The sequence below is a fragment of the Ornithorhynchus anatinus genome, chromosome 1 (genome assembly GCF_004115215.2).
Source record: "Ornithorhynchus anatinus isolate Pmale09 chromosome 1, mOrnAna1.pri.v4, whole genome shotgun sequence".
Lineage (NCBI taxonomy): Eukaryota > Metazoa > Chordata > Mammalia > Monotremata > Ornithorhynchidae > Ornithorhynchus > Ornithorhynchus anatinus.
In genome coordinates this window covers 55,531,735-55,556,640 of record NC_041728.1, presented here as the reverse complement: position 1 = coordinate 55,556,640, position 24,906 = coordinate 55,531,735, and the positions used below count along the sequence as shown (strand labels likewise).

Here is a 24,906-nt window from a genome sequence, read left to right as displayed (position 1 = left end):
GGAGATGAGGAAAGGAGGGCTTAATCAGGGAAGGCCTCTTGGAGAAGATGTGTCTTCAAGAAGGCTTTGAAGGTGGGGAGGGTAATTGTCAGATATGAAGAGGTAGGGAGTTCCAGGCCAGAGGCAGGATATGGACGAGAGGTCGGCGGTGAGATTGAGGTACAGTGAGTAGGTTGGCATTAGAGGAGTGAAGAGTGCAGGTTGGGTTGTAGTAGAGAGCAGAAAGTTGTGGTAGGTTGAGGCAAGGTTGTTGATATGTCCACTCAAGGGGACTGGGCAGCTGAAATCTGGAAAGAAATCTGTAAGCAGGGAAACGAGTACTTATGGAAATGAAAAATCTGACCCTCACCCTTCAATTGAACACTATTGGGGTCCTGATATCTGATGCATCATCTCTTGGCCTCACTGTTCATGTCACTGGGGGGACGGTCCTAAGACAAAAATGGACCCATCGTCCTCTCTAAACCACAGCTGGATGTCATCATTCAATTGCTGAAAGCAACAAAGACTCTCGAGTAGGAATTCCGTTGACTCAGTCAGTTGTTTTGAATCAGGCTCTAGGGCAAAACGCACATGGAGGATTTTTAGTGGGCACCACATGTCCACACTCTGCAACTCTGGGGAAAATTTTAATGAACGTGAGGGGTGAAATCTGGTTGTGTGCCATTCACAGCTTTTCGGTTAGAGCGTGGTACCGAGGAAGGGGAAGGGATTTTAGGAGGAACAAGGAGCTAACAGGCCTTAGAGCCACCATTTTGGGTCTCTTCAGCCCTATTTGGAAACTCTCAGGGCTGGTCAGGCAACCTGGGCATTTAGCTCAAAATGGTCTGGGAACAGTTAGTCCCCTTGCCCCCATGGAGTGAACACTTATGGTGCCATCTTCAGGGGCCTTGAATTTATTTGATGTAGGATGGGAAAGGGGCCAGAATCAAGTTGGGGAAGCCAGTGAAAGTCCCCAGGGAAGGATCCAGTTATGCTTCTTATTGATCGGGTGTCAATTCGTGTAGCAGCAAACCAATCTATGCATCAGACGGAGCCTGAATCGCCCAGGCGGAAAGAGCTGGCTCAATAGCTGTGACGGTGGATGGTGACGGATGGGGAGAAGGGCATTTGGCAGGCTTCGTTCAATATCTTAGCCTTTCAAGATGCAGATCTTTGTCCCTGGGGGCTCTGGGCAGGTATGCTCAGTTCTCTAACAGTAGATTTAGGGCATGATCCAGTCAGCCCCGAACAATTAGTTGAATGCTCTGTCCACAGTAGCATTCCTTACAGTCCCTAAGCACTACTGATGATAGTAATGACAACTCAGTCAGTTGAACAGTGCTTGGCACATAGTAAGTGCTTAACAAATACCATTATTATTATAACATAGTTTAATCATCATAATAATTAATAATATTATATATATATGTATATTCTGTAAACTCGTCCCCTAAACTATAAACTTGTTGGGGGCAGGGAATGTGCCTATTATATTTTACTCTCTCAAGTGTTTCATACAGTGCTCTGCACACAGTAAGCACTCAATAAATACAATTAATTGATTAGTTGAGTGCTTACTGTGTGCCAAGCAGTGTACTAAACACTGAGGTAGATATAAGATAAGCAGGTTGGACCCAGTCCCTGTCCCACAGGGGACTCACAGTCTAAGTAGAAGGGGTTAGGATTAAATCCCCATGAGGAAACTGAGGCCCAAAGAAGTGAAGTGACGTCCCCAAGGTCACCCAGAAGACAAGAGGTGGAGCTGAGATTAGAACCCGGGTCATCTGACTCCCAGGTCCATCCGTGTTCTTTTCACTAGGGATGCTGCTTTTCATATTTGTATGACTACTCTCTCTGCAGAGTATTATGCAAGCACAGTAAGGGCTTGAAGACCCAAGCCCTGCCCTCAGGAGCGTAAATAGTGCTTTATGGAGGCCCTGGAGGACTGGAAGCTCCCAAAGCTTCTAAAATGCAGTCTGCTGGGGTGGTGTAGCAGAGTCTGGATGAAACGGGGGGGGGGGGGGGGCAGATATAGTTATCAGTTTGGGTTTTGGGGTCAGGCTGGAGTGGATATCTCTCCCTGTTGGTAGTATGTAAGCCGAGCTCAGGGGTTCCGCTTCAGGCATGGAAATGTTCAGAGTTCACTCGCTGTTGCTCTTTGTCCAGTGGGATAGGAGCAGAGCGAGCTCTATCTCATTCTGTTCTGCCACTTCTCGTCCACTGGTAACCGAAGCAGTATGGTCTGGTGGAAAGAACACGGGCCTGGAAGTCCAAGGACTTGTGTTCTACTCCCAGCTCCTCAACACGTCTGCTGTATCACCTTGCGCAAGTCACTTAATTTCTCTGTGTGTCAGTTACATCATCTGTAAAATGGAAATTAAAATTGTGAGCCCCACGTGGGATAGGGACTATGTCCAATCTGATTAATTTACATCTACCCCAGTGCTTAGTACACTGCTCGGCACATACTGTTTAAAAAATGCCATTTAAAAAACTCCAGAATATTTGTTCTGTCGATCCATCAGTGGTATTTACTGAGCACTTGCTGCATGGAGAACACTGTGCTAAGTGCTTGGAAGAGTACAATATATGGTAAGCACTTAACACCCTACCCTTTTGGCTTACAGGCCACGGGGGAGAGAGATTAAAATAGATTAGGAGAAGGGGAAATTGTAGTGGATAAGAATATTTAAATAAGGCCCATTCTCCTTTAGGCTGCGTTGTCTGAGAGCTCTGACTTGAAAGAGAAGTTGACGGCAGTATTACTCAAGAGAGACTTGCTGAGCGGCATCTTCGGTGAGGAGCGAGCAAAGTCTCTCGTGGCGGAAGTTACTGATGCGACCAAGGACAGAGATCGGCTCCATAACTGTCTTCTGCAAAGGAAAAGTAAATTGCTGGTGAGCGTCGGACTGGCTGAAATCCTGCCCTTTGTGCCCAGTTCAAGAGAGTAGAATGCAGCGCCCTGACCAGTTATGCCGTCGGTTACCGATCACTGGTATGGAGGGACCCCATGAAAAGGGTGCAGATGAAGCTGGCTACGATATTCATTTTCGTTGTTGCTGTCTCTCCAGAATATGCTCTCTCAGCAAAAAGACTTCGATGCTGCATTCGAGCCTTTGCAGAAGAGGTTAGCAGCTCTGAGGATCAGGGTGGCCGTCGAGAAAGAGCCTCAGCCTGACCTTCGTGGTAAACAGGCCCAGCTCCAGAAGCTGCAGGTCGGTCGGCATGTTGGGGCAACTCTGTGGCTGGGTTATGCCACCTTCATTTTGGGGTCACCCTACCCAAGGAGAAATGTGGGGTTCCCACTGCTCTGGGCTTCGAACAGAAATTCCTGACCACTGGCTTTAAAGCACTCCATCAGGTCTCTCCTTATTTTCCACTCTCTTCTTTTACTGAACTGCAGCTCACATTCTGTTTCTCTCAAGCTTACGTTCTCTCCATGCCAGGTTCTTGACTCGCCCACCTCTGACTCCTGATTCACTCCTCCTGAGCAGAACTCCCTGTTCCTTCGATTCCACCACACCTCAGCTCCCTGCAACTTTAAAGTCTTGAGATGAGACCCTCTCCAGGAAGCTTTCCCCATTTTAATATTTCTTCTCCTCAGATGCAATCCTCCTAGCTATCATCTCAGCACTTTGGTACTCAAAACTTGTTGTTGCACATAGGTACACGGCGATTTGCTTAATGTACCGTGAAAACATTTATCTTCCCCCTATCAATTACTTGTTTTTTCTTTATGGTATCTGTTAAATTCTAACTCTGTACCAGGAACTGTACTAGCACTGGAGTAGATATAAGCTAATCAGGTGGGACACGGTCCGTGTCCCACCTGGGGCTCACAGTCTTAATCCCCAGTTTACAGAAGAGGAAACTGAGGAACAGAGAAGTTACATAGCTTGCCCATGCTCATGCTAGAGCTCGTGCTCTATCCACTAGGACACGCTGCTTCTCTTATGTTGTATCTGCCTCCCCTGTTAGACTAAAAGCTCACTGTGACAGCGATCTTTGTTAAACTCTCCCAAGCACTTAGTATTGTGTACTTTCTACAGAAGATGTCCAAAAAATACTACCAATTGCCCAATCGGTACACGTACTGTTTTTAGTTTTACAAATAGGCAAGAGTTGAATCTAGTGTCTCTGTGAAATACAGAGACGCTGTATATGTGGCTCATTAGGAGCGGGGAACATGTCCACTAATTCTGTTGTAGTGTACTTTCCCAAGTGCTTAGTACGGTGCTCTGCACATAGTAAGCTCTCAATAAATTCCATCGATTGATTTTACTACATCTCTTTTAATGTCTCTCTACCAACTCTTTTCTATTGTACTTTCCCAATGCTCAGCACACGGTAAGTGATCAATAAATATACCACTGACAGATTTTTAAATCCCTTGAAATTATAGTCTGGAGTGTTTCCAAAGTGGTTAGTCCTCTTGTGCTCTGTTTTAATGCCGGAATGTTCCATTCTCTTTCCGAACATTTTGTTTCTCTCCCCACCCCTGCTCCTCCACACCCTAATTCTTGCTTCAGATTTAAAATTTTCGGGTTACCAGTATCACCCTGTAATAATGCCCATGGCGGTAATCCAGGCATCAGGCCAATTTTGGCTATCTCTTTTCCATCCTCACCTGCTATTACTCTGCCCTCTCCTCTACTCAGCGATGCTACATCTCCTCCTTTATTGACTCCCATGCCTCCATCCCACAGCAACTGTTTCAGACCTCTTCCTCCCTCCTGAAAGCCCCAGCGCCCTCACCCCCATCGCCCCGATGACCTGCCAGGTGCTCGGCTGACCAAACGGAGCCCATCAGCCGAGAACTTCCCCAAACGTCCCCTCAGCTCTCGAGCTCCCTACTCGAGTTCGGCAGAGAGGGCAGAGTTCCACCCGTCAACACCCGGGGTTTCAGAGTGGGTGGGCCAGCCGGTGACACCCCTGTGATGCCACCTCTGAAACGTGCGAACTCCGCCTTTCTTTGCAGAGACTCCAAGAAGATTTGCTGGAATTGGCAGTTCAAATGGATGATCTGAAGCTCCTGGTTCAGTCTGAGCCGAGTCACCAGCATAAAATGAGCCAACTTTCCTCGGACTATCACACCCTGAAGAGGTCTTTGGAGGTAGGCCGGGTGTTCCTCCCAGAGACAGAAAAACCAGAAACTCTGACCGGTGTCATCTGTGCCATGGACAGAAAGCCAGGGGGACTGGGTCTGGTCACCCATACCTGCAGTTTGGAGGTGCACTGACCTCGGCAAACAGGGACTCCAGAGGTCACCTGAGGTCCCACAAGCAAGCGAGACACCTTTCAGTCCTTTAGATTTCCTCCCAAAACATGCCCCTCCCAGGGACAGCATGGTCTAGTGGGTAGAACACAAGTTTGGGAGTTAGAAGGACCTGGGTTCTACTCGGCTCCAGTAGTAGTAATAATAATGATGGTATTTGTTAAGCGCTTACTATGTGCCAAGCACTCTTCTAAGTGCTGGGATAGATACAAGGTAATCAGGTTGTCCCACGTGGGGCTCACAATCTTAATCCCCATTTTACAGATGAGGGAACTGAGGCACAGACAAGTTAAGTGACTTGCCCAAAGTCACACAGCTGACAAGAGGTGGAGCTGGGATTGGGACCCATGACTTCTGACTCCCAAGCCCGTGCTCTTTCCACTAAGCCAAGCTGCTTCTAGTCTTGTCCACTCCTTGTCCACCGTGTGACCTCGGGAAACTTCTCTGAGCCTCAGCTGCCTCATCTGTAAAAGGGGGATGAAGATTATGAGCCTCTTGTGGGCCGGGAACCGAGTCCAACCTCATTATCTTGTATTAATCGATGAGTCATATTTATTGAGTGCTTAGTACAGTGCCCTGCACGTGTACTAAACAGTTGGGAAAGTACAACACAACTATTTAACAGGCCCATTCCCTTCCCACATTGAGACTCATAATAATGTTGGTATCTGTTAAGCGCTTACTCTGTGCAGAGCACTGTTCTAAGCGCTGGGGTAGATACCGGGTAATCAGGTTGTCCCACGTGAGGCTCACAGTTAATCCCCATTTTACAGATGAGGTAACTGAGGCACAGAGACGTGAAGTGACTCGCCCACAGTCACACGGCTGACAAGCTTCAGAGCCGGGAGTCGAACCCATGACCTCTGACTCCGAAGCCCAGGCTCTTTCCACTGAACCACGCTGCTTCCCCACAGTCTAGAATGGAAGACAGATATAAATAAATAAATTATGGATGTATACATAAGTGCAGTGAGGCTGGAAGATGCAGAAGGGAGTAGGAAAAGAGGAAATGAGGGCTTAGGGAAGACCTCTTGGAGGAGTTGGGCCTCTGATAGAGCTTCGAAGGTGGGGAGAGTAATTGATGGATATGGAAAGGGAGGGTGTTCCGGGCCAGAGGTAGGACATGGGTGAGAGGTCAGTGACTAGATAGATGAGATCGAGCTACAGTAAGTAAGTTGGCAGTAGAGGAGTGAAGTGTGAGGGCTGGGTCGTAGGAGGACAGTAGGAAGGTGAGGTAGGAGGGGGCAGAGTGATTGAGTGCTTTAAAGCCGATTATAAGGAATTCCTGTTTGATGTGGAAGTGGACGGGTATCCACTGGAAGTTTTTGAGGAGTGGGGAAACGTAGACCGAAGGTTTTTGTAGAAAATGATCCGGACAGTAGAGTGAAGTATGGTCTGGAGTGGGAAGAGACAGGAGGCAGGGAGGTCAGCAAGAAGGCTGAAACAATAATCGAGGTGGGATAGGATAAGTGCTTGCATTAACACGGTAGTAGCCTGGATAGAGAGGAAAGGACGAATTTTAACGGTTTTGAAGCTTCAACTGACAAGATTTAGTGATAGATTATGTGAGTTGAATGAGAGAGAGGAATCAAGGATAACACCAAGGTTTCAGCGCTTAGAACTGTGTTTGACACGTAGTAAACACTTAACAAATACCACAAAAAAAGGGACAATCTGTCACTGTCTTTACTCTGTTGCCTCTCAGCCTGAAATTCTGCACAATAAGGTTTAGCTCAGCAGTAAGGAGACCCGAATGGACTGCTATTTAGTAACCTAAGGGAGTTCGTTGCGGAGGTACCTCCTTTTCCAGACCACTGCAATAAATGTCAGGTGGCATTCCTCTTAGATGCTCGGGACAGCTCTTGTGCTCTTGGGTTGGCTCAGGCAGCTAAATGTCAGTGAGAAACCAACACAGAACTCAACTCTCCGATTAGACCGTAAGCCCGTCGAAGGGCAGGGGCTGTCTCTGTTACCCATTTGTCCATTCCAAGCACTTAGTACAGTGCTCTGCACATGGTAAGCGCTCAATAAATACTACTGAATGAATTGAATGAACTCTCCAGTTACATCGGTTTATTAAATGGGAAGGGATTTGAGGTCATTGTACTCCCCCAGGTGGCCACGTTCATAGACGTAGTGCTTCAAAGATATACGTGGAAGTTGATTTTCTGGGAAACCACCAAGACGTTTGCTTAGAGTCGGCCTCCGTCTTCCCTCCTCTGCCTGCCTACTGTTTCCTCTCCCCTTTCGATTCCCTCTCACTAGCAGGCCTGTGTCTTGCCTGGGTTTAATGCCAGTACGTTGGGGTCATCCTTGGTGTTTCAGATGATGCTAGAGCAAAGTCAGCAGTGCGTCGAGGAGCACTGGTTGTTCAGCAACAAACGGTTAGAGCTTCAGCAGTGGATCATGGTGGTCAAACAGAAGCTGGAATCCTACCAGGAGGACAGTGACGGGTGGAAGGTAGAGACCCGAGCTGGGGAAATTGAGGTAAGAATCTTCTTTGTCATTGTATCTGTTGAGCATTTAGTATGTACCAGACACTGTACTAATTAACCAAGCAATGGCATTTATTGAGCTTTTACTGTGCTCAGAGCACTGTGCCCAGAGCACTTGGGCAAGTACAATAAAACAGAGTTGGAAGAAATACTCCTTGTCCAAAATGAGCTTTCAGTCTAGAGGACAAGTTTACTAAGTGCTGGGAAAGATATAAGATGATTAGGTTGGACACAGTGCCTGGCCCACATAGCATTCACAGTCTTAATCCCCATTTTACAGATGAGGCAACTAAGTCCCAAAGAAGTTACATGACTTGCCCAAGGTCGCACAACAGACAAGTGTCAGAGCCGGGATTGGAACCCAAATTTTCTGACTCCCAGGCCCGTGCTCCTGCCACTAGGCCGTGCTGCTTCTCCGTAAACCACACCGCGTTTTCTGCCCTGAAGATGCCCCCGCTGTGCGGCCTAGGGCAAGTCAGGTCACACTCAAGAAGCAGCTGTGGCTTAGTGGCTAGAACATGAAGTTCTGGGAGTCAGGACCTGGGTTCTCATCCCAGCTCCTCTATGTGTCTGTTGTGTGACCTTGGGCACATCACTCCACTTCTCCGAACCTCAGTTACCTCATCTGTAAAATGGGGATTAAGAGTGGGAGCCTCGTGGGGGCCAGGGACTGTGTCCAACCTGATTAATTTATATCTACCCCAGTGCTTACAACAGTGGTTGGCACATAGTCAGCTCTTAGCAGGTACCATAGTTATTATTATGAAGTCACTTAACCTCTCTGGGCTTGAGATTTCTGTTCCTCTGAGGAAATTTGTATTATCAATAAAAAATATTATGATGATTATTAATAAAAATAATCCTTGTTTATTGTAGAGACTGTCGGCTGAGTTCCCCAACAAAGAGGTCCAGCTGCACTTGGTGGAAGCTCATGGCCAGAGGGTGATGGAGCAGTCTTCTCCAGGAGGGGTAGCCCTCATCCAGGAGGAGCTGAAACAGCTGAAGGAGTCCTGGAATTCCCTGCGGGTGCTAGAGGAAATGCTGTCAGGGTAAAGTTGTTCTTAAAAAAAAATGATCGCTCTCTTGCTCTCCCTCAGCTTTGTCCCTAGAAAATCTGACAGTCGATCAATCAATCAGTGGTATTTATTGAGCACTCACAGAGCACTGAACTAAGCACTCGGGAGAGTCCAATAGAGTCGGTAGGCTCAGTCCCTGCCCTCGAGGATCTTTCAAACTAGAAGTGGGGGGGCAGATGACACTAAGATGAATTACAGATAAGAAAAGCAACAGAGTCTTAAGTTTATGCATATAACTTCTGTTCAAGTTGGGGTGGAGTGAGTATCAGAGGGTTTCGGGGGATCAGACCCAAAACTGGATGACTCGGACGGGGAGTAGAAGGTGGGGGAGATGAGAGGTTAGTCAGGGAAGATTTCCTGGAGAAGATATGATTTTAGTTAGGCTTTGAAGCTGGGTAGCATGGAGATCTGACAGTTAAGATAGATCAGTCAATTAATTGTATTTATCGAGCGCTTACTGTGTGCAGAGCACTGTACAAGCTCTTGGAAGAGTACAGTATGACACATTCCACGCCCACAGTGAGCTTACGGTCTAGAGGGGGAGACGCTCATTAATATAAAATCAGGGATACGTACGGAAGTGCAGTGTGGGGCCGAGGAGGGATTTCATAAAGGTAGCAAAGCAGGGTGATGCAGGAAGGAGTGGAAGAAAAGGAAATGAGAGCTTAGGGGAGGTTTCCTGGAGGAGATGCGCCTTCAGTAAGGCTTTGAAGCAGGGGAGAGTATTTTGTCTGTCGGAAATGGAGTGGGAGGGCGTTCCAGGCCAGAGGCAGGAGGGGAGCAAGAGGTCTGTGGCAAGATAAGACGAGATCAAGATGAGATTGATAAAATGAGATCGAGGTCACTGGCTCTGGGCATATGTTAAAGTCACAGGGTGGAGCGAGCAAGGCCACTCGCATTAGTTGCACGTGATTTTATATTTCTTTGGGAAAAAAACACCTTAACGTCTCTCACTCCAGAAAGAGTTCAAATTCCAGGCACCTGCAAAGACACTTTCATTCATTCATTCATTCAATAGTATTTATTGAGCGCTTACTATGTGCAGAGCACTGGACTAAGCGCTTGGGATGAACAAGTCAGCAACAGATAGAGACGGTCCCTGCCGTTTGACGGGCTTACGGTCTAATCGGGGGAGACGGGCAGACGAGAACAATGGCACTAAACAGCGTCAAGGGGAAGAACATCTCGTAAAAACGATGGCAACTAAATAGAATCAAGGCGATGTACACGATTTTACACTTCTAAACTGTAAGCTCCTTGTGGGCAGGATATGTGTCTACCAACTCTGCTGTACTGTTCTCTCCGAAACATTTAGTACTGTGCTCTGCACCGTGTAAGCATTCAATAAATATGATTGACCGACTGCACAGAGAAAGTACTCAGTACATTCCACTGATTGATCCTTGGGTGCAAGAAGAGGAGACGAGGGTTTACAGCGCTGTGTTGGAGTCACGGTCTCACAGCCTTCTGTCCTGGGGAAGCAGCGTGGCGCAGTGGAAAGAGCACGGGCTTTGGAGTCAGGGCTCATGAGTTCGAATCCCAGCTCTGCCACTTGTCAGCTGTGTGACTGTGGGCAAGTCACTTCACTTCTCTGTGCCTCAGTTCCCTCATCTGTAAAATGGGGATTAAGACTGTGAGCCCCACGTGGGACAACCCGATTCCCCTGTGTTTACCCCAGCGCTTAGAACAGTGCTCTGCACATAGTAAGCGCTTAACAAATACCAACATTATTATTATTAGTGACAGGAGCTCGGGCCTGGGAGTCAGAGGACCTGGGTCCTAATCCCAACTCCTCAATTTATCTGCTCTGTGACTTTGGGCAAGTCACTTAACTTCTCTGTGCCTCACCTCATCTGTGAAATGGGTATTAAGACTGTGGGCCTCTTATGGAACGTGGACCGTATCCGACCAGATTGGCTTGCGTCCACTGCGGTGCTCGTTCAGTGTCTGGCACACAGTAAGTGCTTAACAAATACCATCAAAAGAAAAATGGTGAGCCCTGTATAAAGTCAAGCAAGCGTGTGCATTGTCTGTTTTCCTGGAGTTTACTATTGCCACCAAAAACAGGGCTAAGGAAGCACCCTAAAGTGTTCTAAGTACCAAGCTGGGGTCTCAGGTAAGCTTACCTGCTTCTTTTCAAAGACAATGTCAGTTGCTCCAGGGCAGAATTTTGGCATAAGGGAAAGCTGGCTAGAAATTAGAGTTCATTCCTTCCTGCCAGAGCGGAGGTTTTCAGTCCCTGTTCTGGGAAGAAAGAGGGAAGGATTAGAGAATGCTCTTCAGGCTCTGCGGGATCTGTATGGATACAGCGTGAGGCAGAGGCAGAAGACACAGTTGTACATGTGTGTGCAGTGTCAGACACGGGATAAGTCCTCCAATGGGGGATTCTGCAAGAGGGCAATCCCCATGTTGTAGGAGAACTGCCAGTCACCTTGTGGCTTAGGGGGTAGAGCCTGGGAAGGACCTGCGTTCTAATCCTGGCATTGCCGCTTGTCTGCTGGGTGACCTTGGGCAAATCATTTCACCTCTCTGGGCCTCAGTTACCTCATCTGTAAAATGGTGATTGAGCACACGAGCCCCACGTGGGACGGGGACTGTGTCCAACCCGATATGCTTGTATCTACCCCAGCGCTTAGTACAGTGCCTGGCACATAGAAAATGTTTACCGAATACCATTATCATTATTATGATCAGCAGTGTCGTTAGCCATGGCACCGGCAAAACGGGGATTCAATTCCTATTCTCCCTCTTACTTGGACTCTGGGCCTAAGGGAAGCAGCATGGCTCAGTGGAAAGAGCAGGGGCTTGGGAGTCAGAGGTCATGAGTTCGAATCCCGGCTCTGCCACTTGTCAGCTGTGTGACTGTGGGCAAGTCACTTAACTTCCCTGTGCCTCAGTTGCCTCATCTGTAAAATGGGGATTAACTGTGAGCCTCACGTGGGACAACCTGATTACCCTGTATCTATCCCAGCGCTTAGAACAGTGCTCTGCACATAGTAAGCGCTTAACAAATACCAACATTATTATTATTATGTGTGACCTGATTATCGTATATCTACCCCAGGGGTTAGTACAGTGCTCGGCATTCATTCAATAGTATTTATTGAGCGCTTACTCTGTGCAGAGCACCGTACTAAGCGCTTGGAATGTACAAATCGGCAACAGATAGAGACGGTCCCTGCCGTTTGACGGGCTTACGGTCTAATCGGGGGAGACGGGCGGACGAGAACAGTGGCAATGAAATTGCCACATGGTAATTGGCACATAGTAAGCACTCAACAAATACCCCAATTAACAATTAACAATTAAATCGACATGGCTACTGCTGAGTGTGCAGAGAGTAGACGCTGTGGCCAAAGGCTCTCTAAGAGAAGTGCTTCGAGTCTGGGTTAACCTAGAGATTATTAGAGATCATTGTTTACCGATTGTGTTCCTTTGTGTTTTCCAGCCTCGTCAGAAGCTGGCAGCTGAAAAGAGTGAATGCCGACTCAGGGAAGAAAAAAGTGATGACAAACCACAACCCGAAACCCGGCTCCTTCAGGCATGCAGGGAATGCCGTTGATGGGCATTATGGCTGGGTGAGGATTGGGCTCCCTCCCCAAGAGACGAAACAGGGGGCGGCGGGCTTCCCAGAGCATGCAGATCCGCTCCCCGTCCCCCCTTGATTGCCCCAGCCGTCATTTTGTTGTTTGTTTTTGCCGTTTAGTTTTTTAAAGGACCGGTGTCCTGGTTAAGGTTTGGAAGGGCTCAGAATGTCACAGCTTGGCAAGCCATGGAGGCACTTCCTCTTCAAAATCCGAATTTTGGCTACTTAACTTAGAGAAGCTACTTGGAGAAGTAGCGTGGCTTAGTAATAATAATGTTGGTGTTTAAGTGCCTACTACGTGCCAGGCACTGTTCTAAGCGCTGGGGGAGAGACAGGATCATAATGATGGTGGTATTTGTTAAGCGCTTACTATGTGCCGAGCACCGTTCTAAGCACTGGGGGAGATACGGGATCATCAGGTTGTCCCACGTGAGGCTCACAGTCTTCATCCCCATTTTCCAGGTAACTGAGGCACAGAGAAGTGAAGTGACTCGCCCACAGTCACACAGCTGACAAGTGGCAGAGCCGGGATTCGAACCCATGAGTTCTGACTCCTAAACCCGGGCTCTTTCCACTGAGCCACGCTGCTTCTGCTGCTTAGTGGAAAGAGCACGGGCTTGGGAGTCAGGGGGTGTGGGTTCTAATTCTGGGTCTGCCGCTTGTCAGCCGTGTGACCTTGGGCAAGCCACTTAACTTCTCTGTGCCTCTGTTACCTCATCTATAAAATGGGGCTTAAGACTGAGCCACACGTGGGACAACCTGATGGCCTTGTATCGACTCCAGCGCTTAGACCAGTGCTTGGCACATAGTAAGCACTTAAATACCACAATTATTATGATGATAGTTATTAACTATGGGCTGGCCCCGGGTCCATTTTAGGTGTTGAACAAACTCAGATGTTGCCTACTGGGAGACATTGGAGGGCAACTTGACCTATCCATACACCTTCCCCTATCCCATTTGAATTATAATTGTTATTATTCCTATCATCATCATTATTGTATTTGTTATATGCTTACTATCTATCGAGTAGTGTTCTAGCGTGGCGCAGTGGAAAGAGCACGGGCTTTGGAGTCAGGGCTCATGAGTTCAAATCCCAGCTCTGCCACTTGTCAGCTGTGTGACTGTGGGCAAGTCACTTCACTTCTCTGTGCCTCAGTTCCCTCATCTGTAAAATGGGGATGAAGACTGTGAGCCCCACGTGGGACAACCTGATTCCCCTGTGTTTACCCCAGCGCTTAGAACAGTGCTCTGCACATAGTAAGCGCTTAACAAATACCAACATTATTATCATTATTCTATACACTGGAGTAGATACAGTTAGATCAGGTTGGACACAGGCCCCATCCCACATGGGCTCACAGTGAAAATTGGAGGGAGAAAAGGAATTGAACCCCCATTTTACAGATGAGGAAACTGAGGCATAGAAAAGTTGGACAAGTCACTTGAGGCAATGCAGCAGATGAGTGGCGGAGCCGGGATTAGGACCCAGGTCCTCTAACTCCCAGATCTGCCCTCTTTCCACGAGGCCATACTATACTGTTTTTCACTCTCGTGTCACATTTCATCCCCTCCTTTGCTCCCCCTTGTTTCTTTTTCCTTTATGGGATTTGTTAAGCACTTCCTGTGTTCCTGGCACTGTAGAGAAGCAGCATGGCTCAGTGGAAAGAGCAAGGGCTTGGGAGTCAGAGGTCATGGGTTCGAATCCCGGCTCGGCCACCTGTCAGCTGTGGGACTGTGGGCAAGTCACTTAACTTCTCTGTGCCTCAGTTACCTCATCTGTAAAGTGGGGATTAAGACTGGGAGCCTCACGAGGGACAACTTGATTACCCTGTATCTACCCCAGTGCTTAGAACAGTGCTCTGCACAGAGTAAGTGCTTAACAAATACATTATCACTAAATGCAGGGATAGATTCCCTCTGTGTGGCCAGTGAAGTACTCCCAACACACCTGCTCCGGGAGTGAGTGTGGGTAGAAGGAGAACTTTGGCGTCGGGGGATTTACCAAACATCCACTATTCTGGGCCCATAACTTCTTTAGATTGGCTCAAGAAGACACCCAGCAGTCTCCCCAACCCCACGTGTCTTTAATTTTCCAATAGCATTGATGTGGAGTGGTCAAGGCTATTCTAGCTCTTTCCTTAAAGTCCAGGTTCACGAGTGAGGAGTATTGTGGCCTAGTGGAAAGATCATGGGCCGAAGCGTCAGAAGACCTGGGTTCTGATGGTGATTGAGCACACGAGCCCCACGTGGGACAGGGACTGTGTCCAACCCAATTTGCTTGTACATACCCCAGAGTATATTAGAGTGCCTGGCACATAGGAAGTGCTTAATATATACCAAAAAAAAAAAAGATCCCTCACCTGTCCTTCCTCAGCCTTTGTAACCAGAGGGAATCTCTTTTCACTCTTCTTCTTTAATCTTTAATGCAGGGAGAATTGCGTGATGGAGAAGGAGATTTCAATTCCGGCCTGGAAAAGTTTGAACAGTGGTTGCAAGTGGAAAATGCTAAACTGGCCAGAATTATCGAGGTGAAAGTTCCCACCCCAGAGGATGTGAAAGCAAGAAAAAGCAAGCTGCAGGTGCGTATCCTCAGCACCGGTCTTTTCTCTGAGGAGTCCGTGATGGGAAAAATATAATATCCTGCAGAGAAAATTAGCCATATTCTTGGTTTTCCTGCCTTCTCTCGAAGGCCTTGGGATAAAAATACTCTCCCAGACCTGTCTTTCCAAATACCCGGGAAGAGTTTTTTTCAGAAAGGAAGAGGAGCAATGGGAAGTTATGAAACTCTCTTGGAAAGTTGCCCATTCTGCTGTTATGCCTAGGCTTCCTTATAGCTGTTCCTACAGCACACCCTTCTAATCACAACGTATTATTATTATTATTACTGTGTTATTATAATTGTGGTATTTAAATGCTTACTATGTGCCAAACACTGTACCAAGCCCTGGGGTAGATATAAGATAATCAGGTCCCACATGGAGCTCACAGTCTAAGTAGGAAGGGGAACAGGTATCGAATCCCCATTTTGCAGTTGAGGGAACTGAGTCACAGAGAAGTGACATGACTTGCCCAAGGTCATAGAGAAGGTACGCGACAGAGCCAGGATTAGAATCTAGGTCCTCTGACTCCAGGGCTGTGCTCTTTCCCCTAGGCCATGCTGATTCTCTGCTTTGGTCTAGGCATTCAGTTGCTTTTCTCCTCTCGGTCTCTCAAGGCACAGGCCCTCCTCTTTGGGTTTCTTCTTCATCGTAGACATCAGTGTGACAGATAATTATCGGCAGTGTTCCTCAGGGTGAATGGCCCGAGGGCTGGGTTACAGTGTGACTCGGGTAAACCCTGGTATTCGGCGAGCCTCTGAAGGATTGCATTTTGTAGTGTGGGTGTATTTTTAAACTGGCCCACATCCTGTGGTTGCTCTTCCCTCATACCTTTCCCTGACCGCTGCATCTCCTTGCTGCCTGTCCGAGCAGGAACCAGATAGACCGAAGCCTCACGGAGGAGTAATGTGACATTTCCGACTCAGGAAAGCGATTGGGGGAAAAGGAGGAAGGGCAGGGGAGAAGTCCTAACCCCTTCCCTCCCTGGAATATTTTCCAGGGAGATTTGGGATTCCAAGACCTACATCTGTGAGCCTGTCTTTTAGACCATGAGCCCGTTGTTGGGTAGGGATTGTTTCTATAAGCTGCCGAATTGTACTTTCCAAGCGCTTAATACAAGTGCTCTGCACACAGTAAGTGCTCAGTAAATGCGATTGAATGAATGAATCCTAGCAGGATCCCAAGACGTAGGTGAATTGCGTTATACCACAATGCCGGCTTTCTGGAAGCACCCTCTCTCCAGGAAACTGGGCTCATGGACACCATCCTCCTACTTGCTGGAGCACATGGGCTTGGCAAGGAGCTAGAGGCTCTGGAGTGACTCCCAGTTGGATTTATTTTTAGTTTTGTGGTTTTGAACCCATTGGACAGGAATGAGGAGGAATGAAATGCATTTTCCAGCTTCTTAAAGGCCATTCTTAAAGACTTGTTCTTGGTCCGTCCTGGTATGCTCGGAAATAACCATGCACATTCACTCATCATCAGTGCATTAGCACATCAGTGGTAAAACCCCCAGATAGAAGAGTGAGTGGAGCAAAATACTGCAGATGCCTGTCAATCCTCTGTAATGGCCTTTAGAAGAATCTTTGTTGTAGGATCCCTTTATTAATCTAGAACGTGTTTCTTTCGGGAGTTTAAACACTTCATAGACTCAGTCACTCTTAGCCACAACCCAGTAAGATGGAGAACACATTATTAGCTCTCACCGATTTTATGGATGGGAAGGGAGATTTGATGTTCACATCTGGCAGGGAATAGGGTAAAGAATCCCAATTTTGGTGCTTGGAAGGCAGCTGTATAACCCACGTGGGTGACTTTTTGTCTTCCCCGCCAGGAGTTGCAGTCCCGAATCCCCGAAGGACAGGACCTCTTCGAAAATCTCCTTCATCTTCAGTCCACCAAAGGGAACTCTGAAGACTTGGAGGATGTCCGCTATCGCTGGATGCTTTACAAATCCAAACTCACTGACTCCATCCACCTGCCGGTAGGTACCCGGTCCAGTGAGACCCTGATGCTGAAGAGACCCGGCGGGGCTTACCAGGAATAATAGTGACAATTATCATTAGCCTTATGATTATATTATCATTATATTTATCATACCATTGATAATATAGAATATAGCAGTCTCTATTATACACAAATTTCATAATTCACGTAATCATAAATTGTAATATATTTATAGCGTGTATAATGACCATAATGTTTGTAATGATCATTGTTATAGGATAATTATTGTTGTCATTGCAGCATTTAAGAGCTTACTATCTGCTTAATACTGGGGTAGACATTAAATAGTATTCATTGAACGCTTACTGTGTGCAAAGCACTGAACTAAGAGCTAGGGAGAGTACAGAGAAGCAGCGTGGCTGAGTGGAAAGAGCCCGGGCTTGGAAGTCAGAGGTCGTGGGTTCGTATCCCAGCTCTGCCACTTGTCAGCTGTGTGACTGTGGGCAAGTCACTTAACTTCTCTGTGCCTCACTTACCTCATCTGTAAAATGGGGATGAAGACCGTGAGCCTCACGTGGGACAACCTGATTTCCCTGTATCTCCCCCAGCGCTTCGAACAGTGCTCTGCACATAGTAAGCGCTTAACAGATACCAACATTATTATTATTATTACAGTATAACAATAAACAGAAGCATTCATTGTCCACAACGAGCTCACAGTCTAGAGGGGGAGACAGATGTTAATATACATAAATAAATAAATAAAAATTTACAGATATATTCAGAAGTGCCTTGGGACTAGGAGGAGGAATGAATAAAGGGAGCAAGTCAGGGAGAGGGTGGGAGAAGAGGTGAGGAGGGCTTAGTCAGAAAAGACTACTTGGAGGACGTGCTTTCAATAAGATACCAAATCGATACCCAATAATCAGGTCAGACACAGTTCTTGTCCCTTATGGAGCTCAATGGCTCTGAGGAGGAAGGAGAACAGGCATTTGGAATTAACTAGCGAGAGACGTGCAGGATAGAGCCTGAGAGGTCAGACCCAGAACGGGGCTATTTATAAAGGCTAATATTGGTCAATCAGTAGTATTTATTGAGTGTTTACTCTGTGCGGAGCACGGTGCTAAGTGCTTGGCAGAGTATAATCAATAGAGTTGGTGGACACAAACCCTGCCCTCAAGGAATTCTCAGTCTGCATCGAAATAAATTATAGGCAGCAGCAACTCAGAATAAAGATATGCCCATAAATACCGCGGGAGTCATCGTTTGGGGGTGGCAGGGGGGAGGGCGTTCGTCAGGTCCAGACCTCATGTGAACGAGAGAGGACAGGGACCACATGCAACCTTACTGTCTCGTGTACAGCACGGTGCTGGGCACGCCACGGATGCCCAACGAATACCGCCATCCTTATGAAGGTTTCCAAGCCTGCCCTGGCTTAATGAGTAGAGAGAGGAAGGAGGCAGGGAGGTGGAGGAAGAATTGGAATCTTCCTCCAAGGAGATAAAGTAAGTCCCTTTCCGGGAACTCTAGTAGCCCCTGTCAATCATACTCAGAGAGAGGTTTGTGGGAGGAAGGTTTTGTGTTCTGTAAGTACGGGATGTGTTTTATAAGTGCAGAAGGTGTCTGTTATATTACGTTATAGTCTCCCAAGCGCTTAGTACGTTTCTCTGCACACAGCAAGCACTCAGATATGATTGATTACAGAATGGTTTCTATCAGTGGATAAGACAAGAACTTACCACAGTCTCAAATAGTAGTTTTTCCTGAGATGTTTTTTGATTTTTTTTTTTTCAAAACAATCAATCAATGGTATTCATTGAACGCTTCCTGGGTGTAGAGCAGTGTACTAAAAGTACTTGGGAAAGTACAATCCTTTGGTAGACACGTATCCTGTCCACAGTGAGCTTACAGTCTAGAGGGGGAGACAGACATTAATATAAATAAATTACGGATACGTACTCAAGTGCCGTGGGGCTGAGAATGGGGGGGATACCGTGTGCCCAGAGGACATAGATACAGCCGTACATATCCAACAACGCAGAAAAAAGGTGGGGAAAGAGGGCTTAATCCCCGAAGGCCTCTTGGAGGAGACGTGACCTTAAGGTGGGGAGAGCAGGGGTCTGGCTGAAAGCGTGAAATAAGTCCTGACCGTTGGTCCTCTAGATGGTAAGTTCACTGAGGGCAGGGAATGTGTCTGTTGTTGTGTTGTACTCTCCCAAGCAATTAGTATAGTGCCCTGCACACAGTAAGCTCGCAATAAATACCATTGATTGGTTGTATTGTTGCGTTGTACCCTCCCAAGCAATTAGTGTAGTGCCTTTCACAAAGTAAGCTCACAGTAACTATCGTTGATTGATTGGGTCCAGTGGATAAAGAACCACCCTGGAAATCAGAGACCTGGGTTCTAGTCCAGGGTCTGCCTGAGGCTGGCAAGTGTGCGCAGAGACGGCATAGGCACTCTGCAGCTGCAGCACCCCTACCTTCCTTCTCCTTTGTGGCACTCGGGGCTCCAGGGGGGACATGACTGGCAGAGACGGGAGCGTGTGAATGGTGCTGCGGGGGCCTCTAACACTCTAAGCCATTCCTCAGTGCTCGGGCCTGAAGCCTGAGGAACGAGGCTCATCCCTTGTTTCTTCATCAGTGAACAAATCCACTCTTTTAAACAAATCCGCTCTCTAAAATGTAGGGAGCCAGTAGGTGTCAGCACAATCAAGGCTATGCCGGCTTACTTCTTGACTGAAATCACGAGAAAACAGAACCCAACTAGGCCGTGTGCCCGATGTGAGTTAAAAAGCTCATTAAACCGAATCACCTGCAGGCTCAGTCTGCCCAGACGACCAGAATATTTTTTAAAGAAACACCCCCCTGACAAAATGAATATTCCATTTTAGATCCTGTCCGCGTTGAGGTTCCATACACTTTGTCTTCCGCTCTCTCTCTCTCTCTTTTTTTTTTAACAGATTCACAACTCTTCGGAGGGCTCAGCCGGATTCAGAAAGGTACGGTGTTTGCCTGCCAGAAGCAGGATGGGATGATTGCCCCTCTGCAGTTGAACTTGTTTTGTTTTTCCTTTCTCGCTTTTCGACTTTTTAAATTCTTGGAGATGAGTTTTATCAAACTGAATTAGGGGGAAAACAAGTCTGTAAAACACCATCGACTTCAAGCTGGGAAGCAATTTTCTTTCCAAGTAAAACAAATTCTTCGTTCCCTTTCCCCGTATTGGGCATTAGCAGCCCATTGTTTATCTAATGATGGGAGGTCATTTGAATTCTGAGCTGGTTGGAACCTGGGGAAGATATCTTGAAGGTGATTTTCACACATGCCAGATTCCAGCCCCTCACGGGCTGCTCGGTTGAGAATTTACAGTTTTATACGTGTTGTGAATGTTTACATACCTCGCCGCAACCTCCAAAATCATGCTGGACTTGTCAGCCTGACTCCTGGGTTCTTTCGGAGGACTGAAAGAATCTCAATCAATCCCTGGCGTTAATTGAATGAAGAAGCAGCGTGGCTCAGTGGAAGGAGCCCGGGCTTTGGAGTCAGTGGTCATGGGTTCGAATGCCGGCCCGGCCACTTGTCAGCTCGGTGACTTTGGGCAAGTCACTTCACTTCTCGGTGCCTCAGTGACCTCATCTGAAAAATGGGGATGAAGACCGTGAGCCCCGCGTGGGACAGCCTGATTCCCCTGTGTCTACCCCAGCGCCTGGAACAGTGCTCGGCACATAGTAAGCGCTTAACAGATACCAACATTATTATTATTATCACTGTACTGAACACTTGGGAGAGTAGAATAGAGTAAGTAGACACAATCCCTGCCTTCCAAAATCTTATCATTAAGCAGGTTAGACACTTAAAATGAAAGAGAGGTAAGGGGAAGCAAATGAGTGTAAATTCAGGTACATAGTTCTGATGGTGGGGGGAGAGGGGTGTGGAGGATATGGGTTGGGGTGATGCCCTAAGTCCTTAGGGGGTGAGAGCTCAAGTTCATTCGTGGTTAGCTCTGGGGAGTAAACTTGGAATGAGGTCTTTTGGTCTCCTAAAACTTCATCTGCCTGGAGCTTGTCCAGAAATAATAATGTTGGTATTTGTTAAGCGCTTACTGTGTGCAGAGCACTGTGCTAAGCGCTGGGGTAGATACAGGGTCATCAGGTGGTCCCACGTGAGGCTCACAGTCTTAATCCCCATTTTACAGATGAGGTAACTGAGGCACAGAGAGGTTAAGTAATAATGTTGGTGTTTGTTAAGCGCTTACTACGTGCAGAGCACTGTGCTAAGCGCTGGGGGGGGGGATACAGGGTCATCAGGTTGTCCCACCTGAGGCTCACAGTCTTAATCCCCATTTTACAGATGAGGTAAATGAGGCACAGAGAAGTGAAGTGACTTAATAATGTTGGTGTTTGTTGAGCGCTTACTACGTGCAGAGCACTGTGCTAAGCGCTGGGGGGGGGATACAGGGTCATCAGGTTGTCCCACCTGAGGCTCACAGTCTTAATCCCCATTTTACAGATGAGGGAACCAGGGCACAGAGAAGTGAAGTGACTTAATAATGTTGGTATTTGTTAAGCGCTTACTACGTGCAGAGCACTGTTCTAAGCGCTGGGGGAGAGACAGGGTCATCAGGTTGTCCCACGTGAGGCTCACAGTTAATCCCCATTTTACAGATGAGGGAACTGAGGCCGAGAGAAGCGAAGTGACCTGCCCACAGTCCCACAGCTGACAAGTGGCAGAGCCGGGATTCGAACCCATGACCTCTGACTCCAAAGCCCGGGCTCTTTCCGCTGAGCCACGCTGCGGTAGCTGTGCGGGGTGCCCAAGGGCAGAGATCGGTGGTGGTACTGCCTTTTGCCAATCCGTTTAATGAAAGTAATGATAGCTGTGGTATTTGTGAAACACCTTACTCTGTGCCAAGCCCTGCACTAAGTGCTGGGGTAGATGCAAGATGGTCAAATCCCACATGCAGCTCACAGTCTCAATAGGAGGGAGAACAGGCATCGAAACCCCGTTTTGCAGATGAGGGAACGAAGGCACGGAGAAGTGAAGTGACTTGCCCAAGGTCACGCAGCAAGCAAGTGGCCAAGGCAGGATTAGAACCCAGGTCTTCTGACTCGCAGGTCCATGCTCTTTCCAGTAGGCCACACTAGAGAAACAGCGTGGCTCAGTGGAAAGAGCCCGGCCTTGGGAGTCAGGGGCCGTGGGTTCGAATCCCCGCTCCGCCACTTGTCAGCTGTGGGACTGTGACTGTGTGACTGTGACTGTGGTCAAGTCACTTCACTTCTCTGTGCCTCCGTTTCCCTCATCTGTAAAATGGGGATGAAGACCGGGAGCCCCACGTGGGACAACCTGATGACCCTGGGTCTCCTCCAGCGCTTAGAACAGTGCTCTGCACCTAGTAAGCGCTTAACAGATACCAACATTATTAATCCTGGCTTCCCCACTTGACTGCAGCGCAAGTCACTTCATTTCTCTGTGCCTCAGTTCCCTCATGTGCAAAATGGGGACTCGATACCTGTTCTCCCTCCTACTCAGTCTGTGAGCCCCGTGTGGGACCGATTATCTTGTTTCTACCTCAGCGCTTAGTGCAGTGCTCGGCACATAGTAAGGGCTTAGCAAATACCACAGTTAGTACTATTGTTATCATTACTATTATCAGTAACCTAGGAGATGGGGTACCCGTTGCTCCGTTGATGAGTAATAACGAAGGAAGTTTTATCGTGTTCTCCATGGACTTCGGGGACTGTGCTTTTGAGTGGTTTTACTCTTTGCAAACTGGGAAATGGTGGTTTGGGGGGGAGAAATGTCAGATTATTATTAGTACGATTATTACCCCATTTATTAGGTGCTTACAGTGTGTAAGGCCCAGTACTAAGCACTGGGGAAATTGCAAGAAAATCAAATTCAGACCCAGACCGTGGCACACAAGGGGACAGACGAATAACAGCTCTCTATAATGCGAAGTCAGTGAAGGCAAGTTAAAATTGCACAATAAAAATATCGACCGTGAAAAATATAGCTGCTAAACAGTCCCTGATCGGGGCAGCCTCCGGGCGCCTCACCAGTTCTGAGAAACAGTCCTTGGTCACGAGCTCCCACAGCCTCCCCCGCTCCTCCTCATGCAGGCAGCCCTCCTGGCTTACTGTTGGGCCCGAAAGGAGAGGCCGTCTGCCGTCACTGGTGGATTCTGCTGAGAACCCAGGTGACTTGGGGGTTCCAGGGCATGCGAAGAGCTGAGGCCTCGGAGTCACTTAATAATGTTGGTATCTGTTAAGCGCTTACTACGTGCCGAGCACCGTTCTAAGCGCTGGGGTAGACACAGGGGAATCAGGTTGTCCCACGTGGGGCTCCCGGTCTTCATCCCCATTTTACAGATGAGGTCACGGAGGCACCGAGAAGTGAAGTGACTTGCCCAAAGTCACCCGGCTGCCGAGTGGCCGAGCCGGGATTCGAACCCATGACCTCTGACTCCCAAGCCCGTGCTCTTTCCGCCGAGCCACGCTGCACTTGCCCGCTGTATGACCGCGAGCAGATCGCTTAGAGAAGCAGCATGGCCTAGTAGATAGAGCACGGGCCAGGGGGTCAGAAAGACCTGGATTCTGCTCCTGGCTCTGCCACCGCTCTGCTGTGTGACTTCACTTCTCTGTGCCTCAGTTACCTCATCTGGAAATGGGGATAAGAGTGTGAGCCCCTGGTGGGACAGGGACTGGGTCCAAACTGATTAACTTATATCTCCCCCAATGCTTAGAACAGTGCTTGGTACATAATAAGCGTGTAACAAGTACAATAATTATTACTATTATCAATTATTATTACTTAGATTCTGCGCCTCAGTTTCTTCATCTGTAAAATGAGGATTAAATACCTAGTCTCTTGCATCGCCTACCTCATATAGGACTGGGATGGTTTCTGATCTGGAGGGCTTCCCGGGTACGTACACGCAAACAAACACAAACACACACAAAAGTAAGTCCTACCCTGGGTGTCCCGGGTAGGATTTACATTTTCCAAAATGCAGTGACCTACCCTGACACCTCTGAGGTTCACTGTGCTCTCGGGACAACTGAAACCGCGGTGTGTCTACGCACGTCCGGTGGCAGAGGAGTCAGAGAACCCAGCAACGCAGCCCTGCCAGGGCGGGCCATCTCGTTATCCTCCTGCCATCCCCTGGGAGAAAGGGTTTCAAGATAGTCCCCACCGAGGCTGTGGATCAAAGGGAATCAGGTTGGACACAGTCCCTGTCCCACATGGGGCTCACGTTCTTAATCTCCATTTTACAGATGAGGTAAGTGAGGCACAGGAAAGTCAAGTGACTTGTCCAAGTTCACACAGCGGGCGAGCGGTGGATCCGAGATTAGAACCATGTCCTTCCGTCTCCGGGCCTGTGCTCTACCCACTGGGCCATACTGTTTGCTTGCCCAAGGCCATGCAGCAGTTCACATATCAGGGTCTGTTGACCTTCGGCCTTAAGCCCTTTCCATGAGGTCACTCTGCCTCCCATCAGTGAATCCTGGAACCTTTGGGGCACATTTCCGGCTCCCAATCCTCGCTGCTTTCCAAAAGGAATTAGATACTCGATCTCCGTATTGATTGGATTTCCAATTTGCACATCCTGCTGGGGCAGATAATAATAACGATAATTATGGTATCTGTTAAGCGCTTACTCTATACCGACCACTGTCCTAAGCGCAGGGGTAGTTGCAGTATAATCGGGTTGTCCCACATGGGGCTCACAGTCTTGATCCCCATTTTACAGATGAGGTTACTGAGGGACAGAGAAGTTAGATGGTTTGCTCAGGGCCACGCAGCAGACAAGTGGCGGAGCTGGGATTAGAACCCACGTCCTCAGACTCCCAAGCCCGTGCTCTTTCCCCTAAGCCACGCTGATTCTCAGTGTGAGGGGACCAGGTTTGAAGATGACTGAGTACTTTCGGGAACGTTTGCCCTGTCTTTT

At 48.0% G+C, this 24,906-nt stretch overlaps 1 protein-coding gene across 1 annotated transcript in view; it reads left to right on the top strand.

Annotated features, from left to right (window-relative positions):
- The window catches only part of SYNE3 (spectrin repeat containing nuclear envelope family member 3), a 121,529-nt gene that overhangs the window by 79,686 nt on the left and 16,937 nt on the right, over nucleotides 1-24,906 (top strand). Inside the window, exons 9-17 of the mRNA XM_029073189.2 lie at nucleotides 2,697-2,879; nucleotides 3,054-3,197; nucleotides 4,961-5,095; nucleotides 7,583-7,744; nucleotides 8,629-8,801; nucleotides 12,277-12,406; nucleotides 14,847-14,996; nucleotides 16,849-16,998; nucleotides 19,922-19,960. Coding sequence (XP_028929022.1) covers nucleotides 2,697-2,879; nucleotides 3,054-3,197; nucleotides 4,961-5,095; nucleotides 7,583-7,744; nucleotides 8,629-8,801; nucleotides 12,277-12,406; nucleotides 14,847-14,996; nucleotides 16,849-16,998; nucleotides 19,922-19,960 — 1,266 coding nt within the window. The remainder of the gene's footprint in view (nucleotides 1-2,696; nucleotides 2,880-3,053; nucleotides 3,198-4,960; nucleotides 5,096-7,582; nucleotides 7,745-8,628; nucleotides 8,802-12,276; nucleotides 12,407-14,846; nucleotides 14,997-16,848; nucleotides 16,999-19,921; nucleotides 19,961-24,906) is intronic.